The following is a 21097-nucleotide window of genomic DNA, read 5'->3' as shown; positions in this document are numbered from 1 at the left end:
ATTGATAATAATAGTGCACCCCCTTTTTAATTGAGTGTGATTTTTCAGCCTGGTTGAAGCTCCTATTCATGCATGCATTTCTTCATGAAATGCATGCATGAATAGGAGCTTCAACCAGGGCACAGCTCTTCATGAACCATTTGCTGTATAAGCCTGTGGTTATGCCTTAGGCATTCTTGGTTACGAAAACTTCTTGCCTCATCAATGTCAAACAACCATTTCAGGTTTCAAATGCCCGTGCTGAGTAGGATCCCAATATAATCCTTTTTTTGGGTCAAGTAAAATGTTCCTGAAATTATAAGAATGTCAAGGATTACAGGAAATTCAGGAAAGCTTTTGACTTACCTGATGTTCCTTGGGAACTTTAGATTAAAGATGGCTCTAACATTTTTTGTGATAGAATATACACCGAGTGATATTCTATTTATGATAGAATATACACCGAGTGATATCACTGATTTATGATCACCCCTATGAAAACTGAATGTTATCCATTGACCACGTGAGATTCGAGAGTGCAGAGTTAGTTGACCTACGTAGCATAGATAAGGTGTCAGTGGTTCAGTAAGTAGTAAAATTCCGAGCATGATGGGTAAAAGGAAGGATTTATTGCACTTTGATAAAGAACAGATTGTGGGTGCTCAATGAGCTGGTGCCTCGATTTCCCGAACGGCTGAATTGGTAGGGTGTTGAAGAGCCTCTGTAGTTAAAGTGTACCAGACTGGCATCAAAATAGTCAAACAACGACCCGACAGCCAAACCGCAAACGTCAGCGAAAGGTTGATGTTAGGGGTGAGTGCCGGGTACAACAACTCGTACAGGCACAGCACTGTTGAAGAGTTGACTACCCAGTACAACATGAACCAACCCGGAACAATATCTGGCATGACCATGCATTGCATGTATGGGCTATACCAGCAGACGGCCCCTATGGCATTCTCTCCTAACCAAGGTTCATCGGCGTAAAAGACTCGCCTGTTGCAAAGCGCATGCAGGTTGGACATTAGAAGACTGGAAGAAGGTGTGCTGGTCGGATGAGTCATGTTATTTACTCCACACCGTGGATGGCTGTGTACGGATTTGGCATCAACAACATGAGGCTTTTGATCCATCATGCATGGTATCAAAAGTGCAAGCCAGTGGAGGCAGTTGTATGGTGTGGGGCATGTTTCACTGGCAGGAACTTGGACCCCTGGTGCATGTGGAACAACGTATCACTGATCTCCGCTATCATCTACTGCTTGCTGACTATGTACACACCGCCATGTTACCTTTTTCCCGAATGGTGACGGTTTCTTCCAAGATGACAATGCGGCGAGCCATCGGGCACTTTTTATGCAGGAATGGTTCGAGAAACACAGTTCTGACTTCCAGCGTATCGATTGGCCTCCAAACTCCCCCGATATTAATCCCATAGAGCACTTGTGGGACACTATGGAAAGGCATATGAAAATGTTCCTGAAATGAATTTGGTATTAATGGAAATGTAATAGAGCCCATTTGTTGAGGGAGGGGGAGAGACTGCTGTCTCATCTGTTTCAGTGGTATAAGCCAGATTTGCACCGTATTGGGCAAAGTTTTTCAATATGTCAGTGCCACGTCAGATAGCTGCTGTACTGAGGGTAAAAGGAGGATCTACGAAGTATTAGGTAGGTGGTCATAACTCAGTGATCACTCAGTGTATGCTATTCTCATTATTTGCATGACCAGTTAAATAACTGCTTAGAAACACTTGAAATTTGAGCATTTTAAGAGGAGTGGAGTTTAGTTAACCTACTTAACAGTTCACAAAATGGATCTTTATGTTTATCATATGTCTTAGGATATATCAAGGTATCATTCTGGTAAACTACCACTCCTTTTTCTAATTTACCATAACTTTATTTTTGAGAACTGTAAACTTTATGCTGACGTGTATCCCAGCATCATGTGGCAAAACTAATACATTTGCCACATTGTAGAAACTGAGAAGTACTCGTGTCTTCTGGATTAAAGGAGATTTGATGATATCTAGAATTTAAATCTAAATTGTAGAGAGTTCTGATTACCTGAACATACGCCTTCAGAATTGTTGATTGCCCTGAGATTGAGAACAAACCTGAATTCACAATGGGAACAAACAGACTGTTCTAACTTGATTTTGATGACTCGGCAATGTCTGCTCACTGATGTTCATGTAGCTCTTCTTGAGCCTCTAGTTTTAAATCAGTGATGAAAACATCACTGATATTTATTCACAAAATTGATTTTTGACAGGTAACCTTAACCTCATGATGGATATTTGCCACTTCTGAGGTAGATATGGTCTCTGGGGAAAAAACTCAAGATAACAGTGCTGTTGTTGAAACAAAAATTATTATGACCTTGAATCGTTCTTATCTATCTGTGCTGAAATTATTATCTTGCATCCTGGTCAATCATTTGACAAAATGATGTTTTTTAGTGTCTTCTTTATTAAAAGCATCATTTATTAAAATGATGTTTTTTCAGTGTCTCTTCAACTTGTAGATCATAGATCATCTTTAGATTAGCCTTCTCAAGAATTAACAGACTGTTCCAACTTGATTTTGATGGCTCAGTAATGTCTCCTTGCTGATATTGTAGCATATTCTGGTGTCTAGTTTTTAATCAGTGGTGTTTTATATTTCTTAACAAAAATTGGTGTTGGACTGGTAATCTAAGAAGATGTAGTAGTAGTAGTAGTAATGGCATGTGATGCAAGAAAGCAGGTGTATGAGCTTATGGAGCATCAGCCAAAAAAAAAAAAAAAAATCACACTATTCCCTCCAAATGCTTGTCCAGTTCCTCCTTAAATTTATTCAACATATCAACTTCCACGACAGATGGAAGTTTGTTCCAGCAATTAACCACTCACTGGCTAAAGGCAAATTTCCGCACATCTATTCTACATCTGTCTTTTCTTAATTTGAATTTGTCCCCTTAGGTTCGTAATCTGAACAAGTGGAAGGATCCCATCAGAATTCAGCGTGCTCAACCCATTCAAGGCCCTATACCCCTCAATCAGATCACCGCGCAGGTGCCTAGTCTCCAGCCACTGCAATTTGCAGAACTTAAGCCTCTCTTGGTAAGAGAATCCCTTCATTCCCCTCACCAATCGTGTTGCTCTTCTCTGTACACGCTCAAGCAACTCTACATCCTTCCTAAAATGAGGCCTCCAGACCTGTACGCAGTACTCACGGCGTGGCCTGACCATTGCCTTATACAGAGGGACAATCACCTCCTTTTCCCTGCTAGCAAAATTCCTATATATCGTTGACAAAACCCCATGACCCGCCCTAGCAGCCTGTCTGCACTGCTCAGAAAACTTCATATCTGACTGCACAATTACTCCCAGGTCTTTTTCATTTTCTACCACCTTAAGTGTAGTACCACACAGTTGGTACGTTTCTCTGGGGTTACTTCTACCCATATGCAGTACTTTGCATTTGTCAAGGTTGAACTTCAGTTGCCACTTCTTAGCCCATCTGCCCAAATTATCTAGATCCTGTTGCAGTAGCACACTGCCATTACTGTCATTAACAACCCTGCCAACCTTTGTGTCATCTGCAAACTTCGACATTAAGCCTGATATACCTTCATCAATATCATTGATAAATACACAAAACAACAGTGGACCCAACACCGAACCCTGTGGGACTCCACTAATAACATTAGTCCACGAAGAGCAGCACCCATTGATTACCACCCTCTGTCTTCTCCCACTTAACCATCCTTTTATCCATTGTAGCAACTTACCCTTAATACCATTCTGCTCCAATTTGTACAGTAGTCTTCCATGCGCGACAGTGTCATGGAAGACAGTGTCATTAATATGTATAAAGAACTGCAATTTTATTAATATTTTTCTTCTAAACTAGTCTTTTTGTTAGTCCTTGGTCCCAATTAAGCAAAATTTATATGTATTTATATGCAAAGTTGTACCCCGACTTACGCGAATTCGACTTACGCGAATTCGACAAAAGCTTTCCTGAAATCCAAGTATATGATATCAAAATTATGTTTTGCATCCAGTTGGAAAATCACCTCCTTTTCCCTGCTAGCAAAATTCGTATACAGTAATACCCCGAAGTTACGCGATAGGTGGGTCCGACGAAAATCGCGTAAGTCGAATTCGCGTAAGTCGGGGTACAACTTTGCATATAAATACATATAAATTTTGCTTAATTGGGACCAAGGACTAACAAAAAGACTAGTTTAGAAGAAAAATATTAATAAAATTGCAGTTCTTTATACATATTAATACAAAATATGTATTAAAAAAACAAATGACTTACGTAAAAAAGTTATTTCTATGTCGATGGCTTCATAAAATCTAACAAATTCGTCTGACGACACAGCGCGTTCTTTTTTTCACGCAGAATTTCTTCGTTGCAAGCTAATAATTTTTTTATTCCTTGCTTTGTAGCTATAATGCGTTCTTCGTTGGAGTCTATGTTTTCTAAAATTTTTAAGCCCTTTACAATTGAGCCCTTTTCAATTTTCAACCTGTCAAGTTTGCAATTGTCATGTGCTTTTCGCCGTTGCTTCATTTAGGCCTGTAGCACGTGCAATATCACATGGTCTTTCATTTCGCTCAAAGCGTTTCACAATTTCATATTTTTTCTCTATCGACAGAGGTGGACTGGCCATAAGCCCTACCGGGGAAACCCCGGTGGGCCAGTGTGATTTTGGCCATAAACCATAGTATGAGGCCACTATAAATTTTCCCGGGTAAGAATTTTTGACCCAGTCCGCCTCTGTTTATCGATAATTGCTTTTCTTTTTCTCTCTGAATCTGCAGTGTCTTCACCAGGATGCTTCCTTTTCACACCTTTTAAGCATTTTACTCATTTTTAGGGAATAAAGCACAATTACAAAACGAGGAGGCACCCTTGATACGCATAAACAAAGCTGCGCGCGTGTAGCAACTGAATAAACAACACCATAAAGGCAGAGATACACTATTAACACCTCACATTTCTAGGGGTTACTACCATAAAACAATAAAAATCCAGTTGCGTTTCTGCTAGTGAACTCGATCTAATTGCAGTTGCGATTATACCGATAGCTGGAATTGTGTTGGTTTTTACGTTATTACGGTGAAATGTGTCATAAAAGCAGCAAAGTTGAATTTTGTTCATTTTTCGCTCTCATTCTCCGCCGTCGCACCGCATATCGATAACATATGAAAAACGACCTTGAAGATAGTGGGCGGCCAAACGAAAAAAATCAAGAACCGCGTAACTCCGAGTTCGCGTAAGTCGGGGTAGCGTAAGTCGGGGTATTACTGTATATCATTGACAAAACTCCATGACCTGCCCTGGCAGCCTGTCTGCATTGCTCAGAAAACTTTTCATATCTGACTGCACAATTACTCCCAGGTCTTTTTCATTTTCTACCACCTTAAGTGTAGTACCACACAGTTGGTACTTTTCTCTCGGGTTATTTCTACCCATATGCAGTACTTTGCATTTGTCAAGGTTAAACTTCAGTTGCCACTTCTTAGCCCATTGACATTGCTGTCATTAACAACCCTGCCAACCTTTTATCATCTGCAAACTTCAACACCAAGCCTGATATACCTTCATCAATATCATTGATAAATATACAAAACAACAGTGGACCCAACACCGAACCCTGTGGGACTCCACTAATAACATTAGTCCATGAAGAGCAACACCCATTGATTACCACCCTGTCTTCTCCCACTTAACCATCCTTTTATCCATTGTAGCAACTTACCCTTAATACCATTCTGCTCCAATTTGTACAATAGTCTTCCATGCGCAACAGTGTCAAAAGCTTTCCTGAAATCCAAATATATGATATTAAAGTTATTTTTTGCATCCAGTTCCTTTGTAACCACATCATAATAACCAATCAAATTTGTCAGACAAGACTTTCCCTTAACAAACCCATGCTGTGTCTGAATTATTGCTGCAGACTAGTCTAGATGATCCTGCAATGCATCTTTAACCAGTGATTCCATTATTTTACCCAGAACAGAAGTTAAACTAGCTGGTCTGTAATTACTTGTGTCACTCTTTGATTCCCCTTTGTGAATTGGGGATACATTTGCACATCTCCAGTCCGTGGGAACCTCCCCTGAGTCCAAGGATGCTCTCATAATTATGGCTAAGGGTTTGCTTAGTTGCTTTTCCGCCTCTAATATAACTGGATAGATCCCATCCGCCCCAAGTGCTTTTCTTATGTTTAACTTCAACAATTTCTCCTCCACTTGCTCTCAGTTATTACAAAATCATTAAGTACCTTGCTATAATTTGATAACCTTCTGCCATTTTCAAACCATAATAATTCCTCATGTGTGAATGTAGATGCAAAATACTCATTCAGTTTGTTTGCTATCTGAGCAGGATCATCAACAGTTGAACCATCGATGTCAAGTGGATCAATCAGATTCACGCCCTTCCTTTTAGAGTTTATATAAGTAAAGAAATCCTTGTGTTTTTCTTAGCATATTTTGCCAAGGATTTCTCGTAATCTGCCTTCGCCTGCCTAACCCCCTTGGTGACCTGATTACAGACTAGCTTATATCTGCCCTAGGCTTCTGAGTCACTTGATAATTTATATGCATCCCATGCATTTTTCTTCTCTGTCACGAGAAGAAAAATTAGTTCATTAGTTCATTTGTTCATTTGAAATTAGTTCACATTAGTTCATTTGATAACCGTTTAGGCCTAAACCTTGAACAATATTTCTTAATAGGTATGAAACTTTTAGTAGCATACATGATTAATTCCTTGAATGCTTCCCACTTAGAATTTACTGTTAGTAACATCGTAAGTTGATCCCACTGTACAGAATTTAAAAACTGTCTGAGACCACTGTACTCACCTTTACAGAAGCAAAAACCCTTTCCTTTACCCCTGATGGTAATTAAATCTTTAAGTAAATCTCACATCAGTACACTTTGATCACTGCCACCTAGTGGTTCCTTTATCTGCAAATTTTTAATACACGAATGATCACTGCTGATAACCAGATCAGGAGTATTACTCTCTCTGGTTGCCCCTCAAACATGCTGCTGCAGAAAACAATCATCCAGCAAATCCACAAAAGTCTGACTAGTGTGTGAGTGACCAACCCACAAGTTCCAGTCAATGTCTGGGAAGTTAAAATCCCCCATTATAAGACATTCTGATTTACTAGCCCACTCTGTTTCTCTGTACAATTGTTCATTGTACTCATTCGAGTCATTAGGCCTATAACACACTCCTACTCTTATTTTTGCTTTCGCAGTGCTTATGTCACACCAAACTGACTCAACAGTGCACTGCTCATCTATATCAACTGTAGTCCCAGATTAAAAAAAAAAACCTTTCATGGATGGCATATGACTCAGGTGGAAAGGTGAGGAGGGGAGATTGAGATGGAGTAATTGATTGGATTGCAGATGCTATTGCCAAGAACTCTGCCTGTATCTCTCTGTTTGGATTTTAGGTTCTAGATTGCCATTGCTATATTTAAGCATGTTTGTTGTGTGTCGCATTCCAATTGACCCATGGACTTGCCAATAGTGGGTAGCCTGTTGGTTGAGGGGTCTAGCTTTAATTCACCACTTCAGTCTCTGCTTTGACCAAGGTAGGAGTTCCTGAATTGGCACATTCAGGATCAATCAGTGAAGTCTACTTGCTTGGGTTATCAGTACTCCAATAGGACTCCTTCCTTTAGGTATGTAAATACCTAAAGGAAGGAGTCCTGTTGGAGTCCTAAATACCTTCCTACCTATGTAAATTGGAATCTTCCTCTGGGGCCTACTTGAAAATTAGAATGAAGAAAGTGAAATGAATAATAAAAGGAAACACTGAACAGAATCTGCACCACCTCTTGTACCTTGTTTTCTTATCATACAACAAGAGACATTCTACAAGAGAAAGGGAAATTGGTGAAATGTAACCCTTCTTCATTCAGAATGATCTTGAAGGGCTGGTTGGGTCTCTGAAGTTGGTAATATGACTTAGATTGGGTGACTTTTTAGTAGAAACTTCCCCAGTATGATATCTGGAATTATTCCTTCAAGGAACATTTCTTGGTGGCATTCCAATTGGAATGCCACTCAACATTGAATTCCACTCAGCTATGCCAAGTGGAATCTCCTTGAAGCATCTGAAGAGGAGATATGCACTGAACTGAAAGACCAAGGGGTGATGGCCATTAAAATGATATTTATGCATAATGAGAGAAAACTAGTTCGAACTAGGGTTCCTATGCTTACATTTAACATACCCAAACTACCTACTTCCATTAAGCCATGATATTTGAATTGACCCCATAAAGCTCTACGTCCTCAACCTGTTGCAGTGTTTTAGGTGCTAGAAATATGTTCACTCTCAGGTGGCATGTCCTGAGACGAGGGATTGCGTTGTCCTGAAATTGGCATGCTTAAATTTTGGTAGTGAACATCCTGCTTGCTCTAGGGCATGCAAACAGTGGAAAGATGAGAAACAAATCCAGAAAATCAAGAGTGAACAAAATATTCCATACATGGAGGCAAAGAAAGAAGTAAACCCAATAAATAATAGGAAATCTTATGCTCAAGTGGTTACACAACTGATACTTAGTTCAGCAGCCTTTTACATGACAGGCCTGCTACTTGTTGCAATAATACAAAGTAAAAGCAGTCGCGATACCCATTTTAATTCTTAAATAGTAGCATCTAAAGAAAAATTCTTCCCATTAAGACTCACCCTGTTATTAGTAGGATACAGGATGCAATGGTGATAAATGAAGACATTGAAGGTATGGATGACCAACCTTGGACCTTTACTCTGAGGAAGATATGGATACTGGATACTCTTTATTTCTTAAAAGCAGAATCAAAACTGAAGTGGGTAAATCAAAACCTGCATTACATTGAAGCCAGTTAATGGATCTACTGAACCCAAGTAATAATATCCTAATTCTTACAATGGAATTGTTGTGGATTCCAGCAATATGTGGAGGATGTCAAAATGCTCCTGTTTAAACATGAACCTCATATTTCTGTTTGCAGGAAATGTTTTTAAAGGCAAAGAATGACCCCACCATGTGGAAATTTACTATCTGTAAGGATAAGAAAGGGGATGGCTCGGCCCATGGAGGAGTTGCAATCTTTGTGGGAACATACCCTTTTCATATGTGTTCATTTTAACACTAATTTGAAAGCAGTAGCAGTTTGTATAGCAGTGGGAGTCTTCCTCATAGTCTGTTCTGTATATTTGCCTTCTGGGACAAATATATAGAAGAGACTGTGAGGCAGATCTCAATCATCCTATTTTGCAACTGTCGTTTCCATTCCTACTTCCTGGAGACTTTAATGGACATAATGCCCTGTGGGGTTGTGCAGAAATTAATAAGCGAGGTTGAATTGTTGAATGTACTCGACAATAATGACCATACATAAGAAATGAGGGAATCAATACCTACCTCCGCATGCCGATCCATTCATTTTCTGCCATCCTTTTACAATTCAGAGGAATCATTTGATGATGCAGTGACATGTCAGAGAGTGTATTATCTATGCAGCAGCAATAGCATTCCCAGAAAAATCCTCTCAATTTCCATCTCTTCAAAAACCATGGTGGAACCAAGAATGTACAGCAGCAAGAAAGGTTCAAAATCAGGCTTGGGGAATTATGCCAACTTTACCACAATACTGAACATCTTATAGGCTTTAAACATGCCTGTGCCAAATCCTAATTTATATGCTTCAGAGCTAAAAAGCACGTTGAGTAAAGTTTACATCCTGCATTAACTAGTCATATTTACTAGTAACATATTTACTAGTAACTTAGTAACTTCTTCATAACTAAAGTCATATATGATAAAGTTCGTAAAATGAAAGGTAAATATCTGTGCATTCCCTCAACAATATTAGAGCTAGTAGGTTTACACTTGCAGACCAAATTGTTATTGCCAACACTTTGGCAATAACAATTTGACAACATGTTGGAACATCATTTTCAGAGTTCCTGGTTCTAAAGAAGCAAGCTGAGAAACAGAAATTCAACTTTTCCTCAAGCAGTGATGATGGTTATAATTTACTAATTCATTATTAATTGACAAACAGGCATAAATCGCTTTTCAAAAGTAAGATTTTTATATTTAGATAAAAGTTACGTAGACAAATTTTTTCTTGTTTTTTTGTATGATGCAGCAAAAAAGTAGTGCAAAAACTTGTACTGCAGTGGTTTGTAGGGTTTTAATTGTGAAAAATAAGTAGGTCAAAGGTGCTAATCATGTACGTTGGCATATTATTTGCTTTTGCTAAGAAATTTTACTTTTAGTAAGGATATAACTAATTTAAAACTGCAAGTGTAACGGTATAGCATAATGTATAACTTGAACTTGATAGGAAAAGGTTTAATGTAAATTTGATAGCGTAATACACATCATCGCATTTAGGAATCTATTAGCTTCATGTAGTATTGTCAATTAATCAAATAAATTGATTAATTTTCATTGTTAATCAATTAAACTGTATTTAAATGGAAATCATCCCCCAGACTAGACCAGAAAAGCAAGTTTCACAAATTAGTATGACTGCTGTGGCTGGGGGAGAAACCGACGGGTCATTTGCTATAAGGCATAGCCTTATTAAATGTGCAACTTATGCAATGTATGCGGACCTTTCTAGAACTAGACCTTGCTTGCCCACTCACTCACTCACTCACTCACTCATTCCATTTCTGTTTAATGCACATCTACAAACTTCATTTGTTTTTCCCATTCCCTTATTCTTTAAAAAAAAAAAAAAAAAAAAAAAAAACATGCATTATGATGCTTCTTGTAATAAAAATATTTAAAACAGGATGATATTATATGAGTGCCTTTCTTAAATCTTTTAACCCTGGGCCTCTGCTTATGTGACCCAAATCGAAGAGCTCCAGTTAAGTATTAATAGTGGGATACTTGTTTGGAATTTACCTTTTTCATTACTGAGATGACAAGTACAAACTAATAATGTGGCAAGCATACAAGTTAGTTAAACAGAGGATGTTATGTGTATGTATTTTAATTTCATAGGAGCAGTGTAGTGTTATGTGCAAGTGACATTCGCCTCCAAGGAGATGTTGAATGGAAAAAAACTGCCTCATTACCAAATTGCCACCCTTCCAATAACAGAGAAAGTACTCCACTATTTAATTTGCCTGCATCATTGGTTACAGTGCTAAAGGTATCATGCAACTATTATAGATAACGTATTTTTTGAGAATATTTTTCAGTTTTATCTGTTCTTTTTCATTTTAAGAATAGTTTTGGTTGTATATTAGTGAATTATTATATTGTGTTCAGTTACCAGTATTTTTGTATATATTACTGACTTTTTTCTTTTTGATGACTGTATTTTATTTTTTTTTTTGAATTAAGTGAAATCATCTAATACTGCACATATATCATTTTCTTTTTAAGTTGCTCTCGGTTCATATCTTCAATGTCAGCATTATGCAATTTGGAATACCTAGTCGGGACTGTTTGTTTCACACTACACTTCAAGAAGTTGCACTCTTTTCAAAAGCTTCTGGGTAAGGATATATATAATCATGAGTTTAAACATGTAGTATCAGTTGATAGTTAAAAATATAAATAAGTAAGATATGACAGATGCACTAAAAATGCCCAAAGCAGCAGTAATGAATGCAAAATGATAATGGAAGCACCTTTATCAAACTTTATCAGACCTATCAATTCCTACATACATATATATATATGAATATGAGTTAAGTTAATAGTGGTAAGAGTTTTTAAAGGTAAAATATGATATACTAGCTTATCAGGCAAACCAAAAACCATGCCGGGTACCCAACGTGACCTGGAAAAAATCAATATATGCCATGACATAAGCAATAAATTATGAACATATATAAAAATACCATTAAAATGTTAATTATGGCAATAAGATACTTTGAAAGGGACTTTTTCTAGGGCTAACCCTTTCAATGTATATATATATATATATTACTATACAGGCAACCCCCGTATAACACGGTACTTCTACAACATGGTTTCACTCTAACGATTAATAAATTGCTGAAATCCTTGCACAACACGGTACTTCTACAAGGTTTTGCTCTAACATTGAGAATTGCTGGAAATCTCGCATAACACGGTATTTTTGAGCTTTTGTGCTGGGGAAACCCTGCTGTTATGTTATATGTAATTTTCAAAGTTTCAATTCCTTTTTGTGAATCCCTGCTGTTGACTGACTAGTTGTTATCGCCTTTGTGATATTTTTCTAAAGCACATTTCTGGAGGTTACTACCATAAAACAATAAAAACAATTTGCAGTTTCCAGCTTATTGGTCTTTTCTGTTAGTGTAATCAATTATAAACAGGTAGTAAACTAGATTTTCTTGCATTTGCTATAGTACCAATAGCTGGAATTCTGTGGGTTTTCACATTATTATGGTGGAATGTGTTTCCCCTTCCATGAAATATTCAATCATATGAAAAACATAAATGTTCAGAAACTCATTACTCCCTATCTCACTTGTGCGTATCGTGTTTGTTGCAACTTGTGTGTGCCGTGTTCTTTGTTATTAATTGCTTATCATTTTTACTGTTTTAAATTTTACAACAGAAAAAAAAAAAGTCAGTGAACAGAAATATCAATTAGTTAGTATGTACATATTATATGTATTAATTAAGCTATGTACGTAAGTGTAAATTTATTTTTATTTTGTTAACTGGAAAATATTCTTTCAATTTTCACATATCATTTAAAGCAGGGGTCCACTGTATATTGTTAAAAGATTCCTGGGTTAGGTTCTGTGCTATTGAACTTGTGCTTGTTTGAGACCATAAAAAAAAAAAGAATTGTGACTTTGAAGAGTGCAGTTTGTGACTTTTAAAGAGAGCAGAAGGTCTCTAGATGCTGCAGAAGAAATTATGCTTAGCAGAGATGAAGAGGAAAAAAATTAAATGAATGTACATTATCTCACATATAAGTATCACAGTTTGTAAGGTAAGACTTTTGTTCAATTATTACTATTTAAGTTACTATTATTATAAAAATAAAGTTAAAATTTTAAGTTATTACTACTATAAAAATTAAGTTTCCAATAGTTATAAAAAATGCCGTATTTTTATTAGCTTTTGGAACATAACCCCCTCCCCCCTTTTTGTACTAGTTCTTAGTTCCATATAACACGGATTCGCATTACGCGGGATTTTGTAGGAATCAAACTACCATGTTATACGAGGGTTACCTGTAATAGTTATTTATTTACACACACATAGACAGATACTTTTAACATGTTCTCTGCTGCTGACGATTACTTTCTGAGATTGTGTTTTTGCACCTTGGCTGAGTTAGTCGGCGCCTCCGTAGCCAGGTGGGAAGGAGCAGCAGTACGTAGCAGACGCTTCTTGATTAGACCGGGGTTCGAGCCCGTCACCACCAAATACGGAGGATGCGGAAAGGTCAGGGAATGACCACCGCATATCCCCGGAGCAAAATGGCCTTAGTTGCTAATGCTCCTAAAAAAAAAATAAAATAAAATAACAACAACCGAGTTAGTCACTTTCTGATGAGGGCTGATACTGACGAAAAACTGGTTTTCATCCAGTTTTTTACTTAGTAGTAATCTGGGTTTGCTTCAGTAATCAGAACTTTTTTTCATGCAGTTGTTTTTCATCCAGTTGCATGAAACCCACTTGACATATACAGGGTGTGGCTATTAAATAATGAGATTGTTGCAATAAAATAAATACTGTCAATTCCAGTTATTTGGGACATATCAGGACTAGTGCATTTTGGTCCGATTAAGCGGCTGCCCCAATTATCCGAAGTCTCACATAAATAGTTAAAAATACAATGGCCTCCCCCACTTTACAATTGGTTCACTGTACAATCAAATCATGTTACGATGGACTCACTATATGATGTTTAGTAAGCGCCGGTCATTGTGATCACATTTGTGAATTGAATTTTAATTCTATTAAACAGCGATTATAATTAGCGAAAATAGGAGGAATATTATCCACAGGCTATAAAAGTAAAGCTATATTAAGCATAAATATACCTTTTATTACCTTATAATTAAAAAATTAAATGATACGTGAAAATCGGAAGAATATACGTGAAAATCAGAATAAATAATACGTACTGTAATATGTACATACTAACTAGTTGACATTTCTGTTCACTGACATTTGTGGGTGGGGGTTAAAATTTAAAACAGTAAAAAGATAAGCAATTAAACAAAGAACACGGCACACACAAATTGCAAGTAACACAATACGTGCAAGTGAGAATGGAGTAACAAGTTACGAAGCTTTAAAAATAGGAATGAAGAGAAGATTCTGAAAATAAATTTCTTTATATGATTGAAGATTCCATGGAAGTGTAAACACATTTCACCATGATAACCCACAGAATTCCAGTTGTCGGTATTATCGCAAATTCAATAAGATCTAGTTTACTATCATTTTATGATAGATTGCACTAACAGAAAAGCCCAATGAACAGGTGACTGCTAATTGTTTTCATTGTTTTATGGTTGTGACCTCCAGAAATCCAATCTAACCACGTGGTAAATTTGGAGACAATCGTAGGGTAATTTCCAGTGCTGCGGTCTCCTGCCCCTATTAAATGGCATGTTGTCCCAATTAAGCGAAATAAACCCTGGCTATTTTCTCAATTTGGTTCTGTTTTTTAAGATTTGCCCCAAATAAATGTCTTCCCCGATTAACTGTTGGTCCGAATAACCGGAATCCACTGTATAATGAAATATTTTGACAAGTTATACCTTTCAAAATAATTGCTTTGTGCTTGTACACACTGTTCCATACATTTTTTGAGGGCGCTGACTCTATTTAAAAGTTACAGCTGACAGTTACAGGCTCCGCAAAAACGATAAGTGTTTGCCTTTTATTTACATGATTGTTGTTTTATATTGTACTTAATACGTAGTCATATAGTTATAGTTACGCTGGTTATTTTTTATTTTAATTTAGATAAAGAGTTTTGTGGATTTTACTTACGATAGGTAAAACCGTTATTTTTGTTCGATTTTTGTAGCCATTGTTTTTGTATATAGGGAATTCAAAGTTTTTGTAGGGAATTCAAATTTTTTAATTGAGGTAGCTCTAACGCATAATTATATAGTAATACGCTTCACTGTTTCTATTTCATAGTTTCTATTCAAATACTACTGACATTTAATTTATTGATTTTATTAATTTAAACTACCATGCCCCGAACTAGAGCAGCAAAGCAACGGGCACAAAGTGGCAGGAGTGTTGTGACTCGGGGGAGAACTGAGGGGGGCGATTCTCCAATGCGTCACAGCCTAAAAAAATGTGCAACTTGTGAAATGTTTGCCGAACTCTCTGGAACGGAACATGATTTTGCAATGGGGGATGTCTTTGTGTGTGCGCGATGTAAGGAGTGTAAGGAAATCAGGCAACAACTCAGCGTTGTTATGGGCCTATATGAGAGTTTGAAGGACAGGGTGGATGCCCTCGAAGGAAATAAATTGAGGGCCCATCAAGCTCTCAGCTGCCCACATCAACGCCAGAGCTTGCACTTGGTCATCACGCAACACAGCGGCAACCCCCAAGGCAGAATGCGCTGGTCCCACAGGAACTATTAGTTGTTGGTGACTCTATTGTCAGGGAAACGGGGAACATGCTATGTAAAAAGGATAGGTGGAACAGGACCAGAGTATGTCTGCCAGGGGCAAAGGTTGATGACGTTGTAGAGCGGATATCATCTTTCAAGGGCACAAAAGGTGATATAGTTGTACACGTTGGCACTAATGATATTAAGAGTAGGAGACCGGCAGAATTACTCAACAAGTACAGGTCACTGTTGAAAAAAAGCCGAGAATTAGGGTTGAATTTGAAAGTGTCTGCAATTCTGCCCAGACAAGATAGGAGGGAGTATATGATGAGAGCCTTGTCGATCAATTCGGCCCTGGAAAGATTGTGCAAGGCTCAAGGGGTAGAATTTTTTTCAGCCTGGACTGTACTTGTTAACAGGAGAGATTGCTTCTACAGGGATGGGATACACTTAAATAGAAAGGGTGCAAGAATATTTGCTGATGCTATCGAGGCAGTGTTAGGTGGGTCGGAAAACTGCTAGCTTGGGGGGATACAAAGACTAATAGTTTAACAGTAACCGCAGGCAGAGGTGAAGGTGATTCTTGCACAACTTCTATTAGAATAAGAAGCGACCTGGAGCGAGGGGTGTTGGGGGTTTCAGGGACGGATGGCAGTCATCCTGGAATAGTTTGGTATATGGGATGTGTTAGGGTAACAAGGAATAGGCATAGGAGCATGTATGCTTGCATGTATACCAATGCTAGAAGTATAGTAAATAAATTTGATGAATTTGAAGTGTTGGTCAAGACATCAAAGGCGGATATTGTTGGGATAGCAGAGACGTGGTGTCACAAAGATATAAGGAATGCAGAACTGGAATTTGGGGAGTACAATGTGTACAGAAAGGATAGACAGGACAGAAAGGGAGGAGGTGTTATGCTGTTAATTAAGAAAAACATAAAATCAAAAGAAGTGCATCCAGTTGATATAGATGGACAGTGCACTGTTGAGTCAGTTTGGTGTGACATAAGCACTGCAAAAGCAAAGATAAGAGTAGGAGTGTGTTATAGGCCTAATGACTCGAATGAGTACAATGAACAATTGTACAGAGAAATAGAGTGGGCCAGTAAATCAGAATGTCTTATAATGGGGGATTTTAACTTCCCAGATATTGACTGGAACTTGTGGGTTGGTCACTCACACACTAGTCAGACTTTTGTGGATTTATTGGATGATTGTTTTCTGCAGCAGCATGTTCGAGAGGCAACCAGAGAAAGTAATACTCTTGATCTGGTTATCAGCAGTGATCATTCGTGTATTAAGAATTTGCAGATAAAGGAACCACTAGGTGGCAGTGATCACAGTGTGCTGAAGTGGGATTTACTCAAAGAGGTAACTACCGTCAGGGGTAAAGGAAAGGGTTTTTGCTTCCGTAAAGGGGAGTACAGTGGTCTCAGACAGTTTTTAAATTCTGTACAGTGGGATCGACTGACGATGTTACAAACAGTAAATTCTAAGTGGGAAGCATTCAAGGAATTAATCGTGGAAGCTACTAGACTTTTCATACCGATGAAGAAATATTGTTCAAGGTTTAGGCCTAAATGGTTATCAAATGAACTAATGAGACTCGTGACAGAGAAGAAAAATGCATGGGATGCATATAAATTATCAGGCGACGCAGAAGCCTGTAGCAGATATAAGCTAGTCTGTAATCAGGTCACAAAGGAGGTTCGGCAGGCAAAGGCGGATTACGAGAAATCTTTGGCAAAAGATGCTAAGAAAAACAGCAAGGATTTCTTTACTTATATAAACTCTAAAAGGAAGGGGCTGAATATGATTGGTCCACTTGACATCGATGGTTCGACTGTTGATGATCCTGCTCAGATAGCAAACAAACTGAATGAGTATTTTGCATCTACATTCACACGTGAGGAATCATTACAGTTTGAAAATGGAAGAAGGTTATCAAATTGTAGCAGTGTGCTTAATGATTTTGTAATAACTGAGAGCAAAGTGGAGGAGAAATTGTTGAAGTTAAACATAAGAAAGGCACCTGGGGTGGATGGGATCTATCCAGTTATATTAAAGGAGGCGGCAAAGCAACTAAGCAAACCCTTAGCCATAATTATGAGAGCATCCTTGGATTCAGGGGAGGTTCCCACGGACTGGAGATGTGCAAATGTATTCCCAATTCACAAAGGAGGTTCGAAGGGTGACACGAATAATTACAGACCAGTTAGTTTAACTTCTGTTCCGGGTAAAATAATGGAGTCACTGGTTAAAGATGCATTGCAGGATCATCTAGACAAGACTGCAGCAATAATTCAGACACAGCATGGGTTTGTTAAGGGAAAGTCTTGTCTGACAAATTTGATTGGTTATTATGATGTGGTCACAAAGGAACTGGATGCAAAAAATAATTTTGATATCATATACTTGGATTTCAGGAAAGCTTTTGACACTGTTGCGCATGGAAGACTACTGTACAAATTGGAGCAGAATGGTATTAAGGGTAAGTTGCTACAATGGATAAAAGGATGGTTAAGTGGGAGAAGACAGAGGGTGGTAATCAATGGGTGCTGCTCTTCATGGACTAATGTTATTAGTGGAGTCCAACAGGGTTCGGTGTTGGGTCCACTGTTGTTTTGTATATTTATCAATGATATTGATGAAGGTATATCAGGCTTAATGTCGAAGTTTGCAGATGACACGAAGGTTGGCAGGGTTGTTAATGACAGTAATGGCAGTGTGCTACTGCAACAGGATCTAGATAATTTGGGCAGATGGGCTAAGAAGTGGCAACTGAAGTTTAACCTTGACAAATGCAAAGTACTGCATATGGGTAGAAGTAACCCCAGAGAAACGTACCAACTGTGTGGTACTACACTTAAGGTGGTAGAAAATGAAAAAGACCTGGAAGTAATTGTGCAGTCAGATATGAAGTTTTCTGAACAATGTAGACAGGCTGCTAGGGCAGGTCATGGGGTTTTGTCAATGATATATAGGAATTTTGCTAGCAGGGAAAAGGAGGTGATTGTCCCTCTGTATAAGGCAATGGTCAGGCCACGCCTTGAGTACTGCGTACAGGTCTGGAGGCCTCATTTTAGGAAGGATGTAGATTTGCTTGAGCGTGTACAGAGAAGAGCAACACGATTGGTGAGGGGAATGAAGGGATCCTCTTACCAAGAGAGGCTTAAGTTCTGCAAATTGCAGTGGCTGGAGACTAGGCACCTGCGCGGTGATCTGATTGAGGTCTATAAGGCCTTGAATGGGTTGAGCACGCTGAATTCTGATGGGATCCTCCCACTTGTTCAGAATACGAACCTATGGGGACATAAGTTCAAATTAAGAAAGGATAGATGTAGAATAGATGTGCGGAAATTTGCCTTTAGCCAGCGGGTGGTTAATTGCTGGAACAAACTTCCATCTGTCGTTGTGGAAGTTGATAGGTTAAATAAATTTAAGGAGGAACTGGACAGGCAATTGGAGGGTATGGTGTGATTTTTTTTTTTTTTTTTTTGGCTGATGCTGCATAAGCTCCTACACTTGCTTTCTTGCATCAAGTGCCACTACTACTACTACTACTATTTCTTACAAACACAGAAACATTTCTGGAAGTCATCATCTGTAAGTGCTTTTGACATTTTGGTAATTTTTTTTTTCTGAATATCTTCGATGGACTGAAAATGGGTTCCCTTAAGTACACTTTTCAGCTTAAGGAAGAGAATAAAAGTCACAAGTGACTAGGTATAATAAAAAGTGTGAGAGACCACTGTGAAAGCAAACACACTTCACTTACTCTTGACAGTAGTTATGTCTTTAAGTAAATCTAACATTAGTACTGTGATTATTGCCACCCAGAGGGTGTTTTATGTGCAAGTTCTAAATGGACGAAGAATCATTGTTGATAATCAGATCAAGATTGTTGCTTCTCTAATATGCTGCTGTAGAAAGCAGTCATCCAGTAAATCAAAAAAAAAAATGTGATGCTAGTGTGTGAGTGACTAACCCACAAGTTCTGTTTAGTTATCTGGAAAGTTAGTGTCCCCGCTATGATGAATTTCTGATTTACTGGTCCGCTCTATATTTCTATGGAGCTGTTCATTATACTTTTCACAATCATTAGGCCTATAACACATTACATCCCACCCTTTGTTTTCCTAACCCTTATGTCACACCAAACCTACTCAACATTGCTCTGGCCTCCCATATACGTTCAATGCACTGCCTTAGATTTAATTATCTTCTTAACTAAGAGTATAACCCATTTCCCCCTTCTGTCTTTTTTGTCTGTGTGGAGTTGGGGAGGCCTCAGTGCTTCTTGACAATTTTTTTTTTTTTTTTGGTAGTTGTTGGCGCATCAGCTTCTGTGGCCATAATGCACCTCCCAAGGTTTTTGCAGTACTTTGATCCAAGCCCAAGGCGGGATTCAAACCCGCGACCTTTGGGTTGCCAGGCAAGCACTTTACCCACCTGGCTAGCCCGGTCGGCTGACAATCAGTGCTATACACTCTTTCCTATCTGCTAATCTGGTTTCAGATAGACTGATCGGTGTGAGATTATTAACAGAGAAGCACTGCATGTCTGCAGTGCTATCTTCTTCCCCACATAGGATGTTCTAACCCTATGACTTTACTGCCCTATAATCTCTCTCTCTCTCTCTCTCTCTCTCTCTCTCTCTCTCTCTCTCTCTCTCTCTCTCCTCCACTTCCCAATCCAACCTTTTCTCCTGATGAACTCTTCCACCAAAAATCTTTCTCTATTCTTAACAGTCCCCTCCTGTGGAGGATGGTTTCTTCCCCAGGGGTGCCCCTCTAGCCCTTTAACTTCCCATTTTCAGTTGGAAAGTCTTCCAGTTGTCCATTTTCTCTATATTCGTCTGTCCCCACCCCTCTTCATCTGTGTTCCCATCTCCCTTTTTCACTTTTCAGAGTTTTTTTTATTTTCTTCTCCCCTCTTTGGGACCTTTTGGCAAGCTCAGGCATTGCACAGGGTTTGCTCCTGCCAGGGATCCTTTCTATTTCCTACTACACCAGTCCTGCCTTCTCAAAGCAGTGGGTGGGGTCCCAATGGGGGGCCTGCAGCTAAATGGCTGGATAAACAGAAGACCAACACAACCCAATACTATACTACACAGACCAACACTAAAACTCAAACTATTTGTGGCCTTTACAGAGCTTGTAATGCAACACAGAGTAAATGAAGAAGCCGACCGGGCTAGCCGAGTGGGTAAAGTACCTGCCCGGCAACCCAAAGGTCGCGGGTTCGATTCCCGCCTCGGGCTTGGATCAAAGTACTGCAAAAACCTTGGGAGGTGCAATATGGCCACAGAAGCCGATGCGCCAATAACTACCAAATCAAAAAAAAAAAAAAAAAAAAAAAAAAAGTAAATGAAGAGTTGGGGAAACCCCCCCATTACCCCATGCTGCTTGACAGTCAATACTATACAGTATGCATTGCCAGGGTTCATCCTGCTGGAGACTTACGTGAGCCTACCGCTTGGCCCACCTTCATGTGGTGAAGGACTGGCAACAGTGGGACCTTGGCATTC

General features: G+C 38.7%; 1 protein-coding gene across 1 annotated transcript in view; it reads left to right on the top strand.

Moving 5' to 3' along the window:
- The window catches only part of hob (bridge-like lipid transfer protein family member hobbit), a 916854-nt gene that overhangs the window by 38644 nt on the left and 857113 nt on the right, over positions 1 to 21097 (top strand). Inside the window, exons 4-5 of the mRNA XM_090374277.1 lie at positions 11026 to 11176; positions 11413 to 11525. Coding sequence (XP_090230403.1) covers positions 11026 to 11176; positions 11413 to 11525 — 264 coding nt within the window. The remainder of the gene's footprint in view (positions 1 to 11025; positions 11177 to 11412; positions 11526 to 21097) is intronic.

This window comes from Mastigoproctus giganteus, chromosome 5 (genome assembly GCF_048544385.1).
Source record: "Mastigoproctus giganteus isolate SK-2022 chromosome 5, ASM4854438v1, whole genome shotgun sequence".
Taxonomy (NCBI): domain Eukaryota; kingdom Metazoa; phylum Arthropoda; class Arachnida; order Uropygi; family Thelyphonidae; genus Mastigoproctus; species Mastigoproctus giganteus.
Note: the sequence above shows the minus strand (reverse complement) of the source record. Positions and strands in the feature narration are given on the sequence as shown.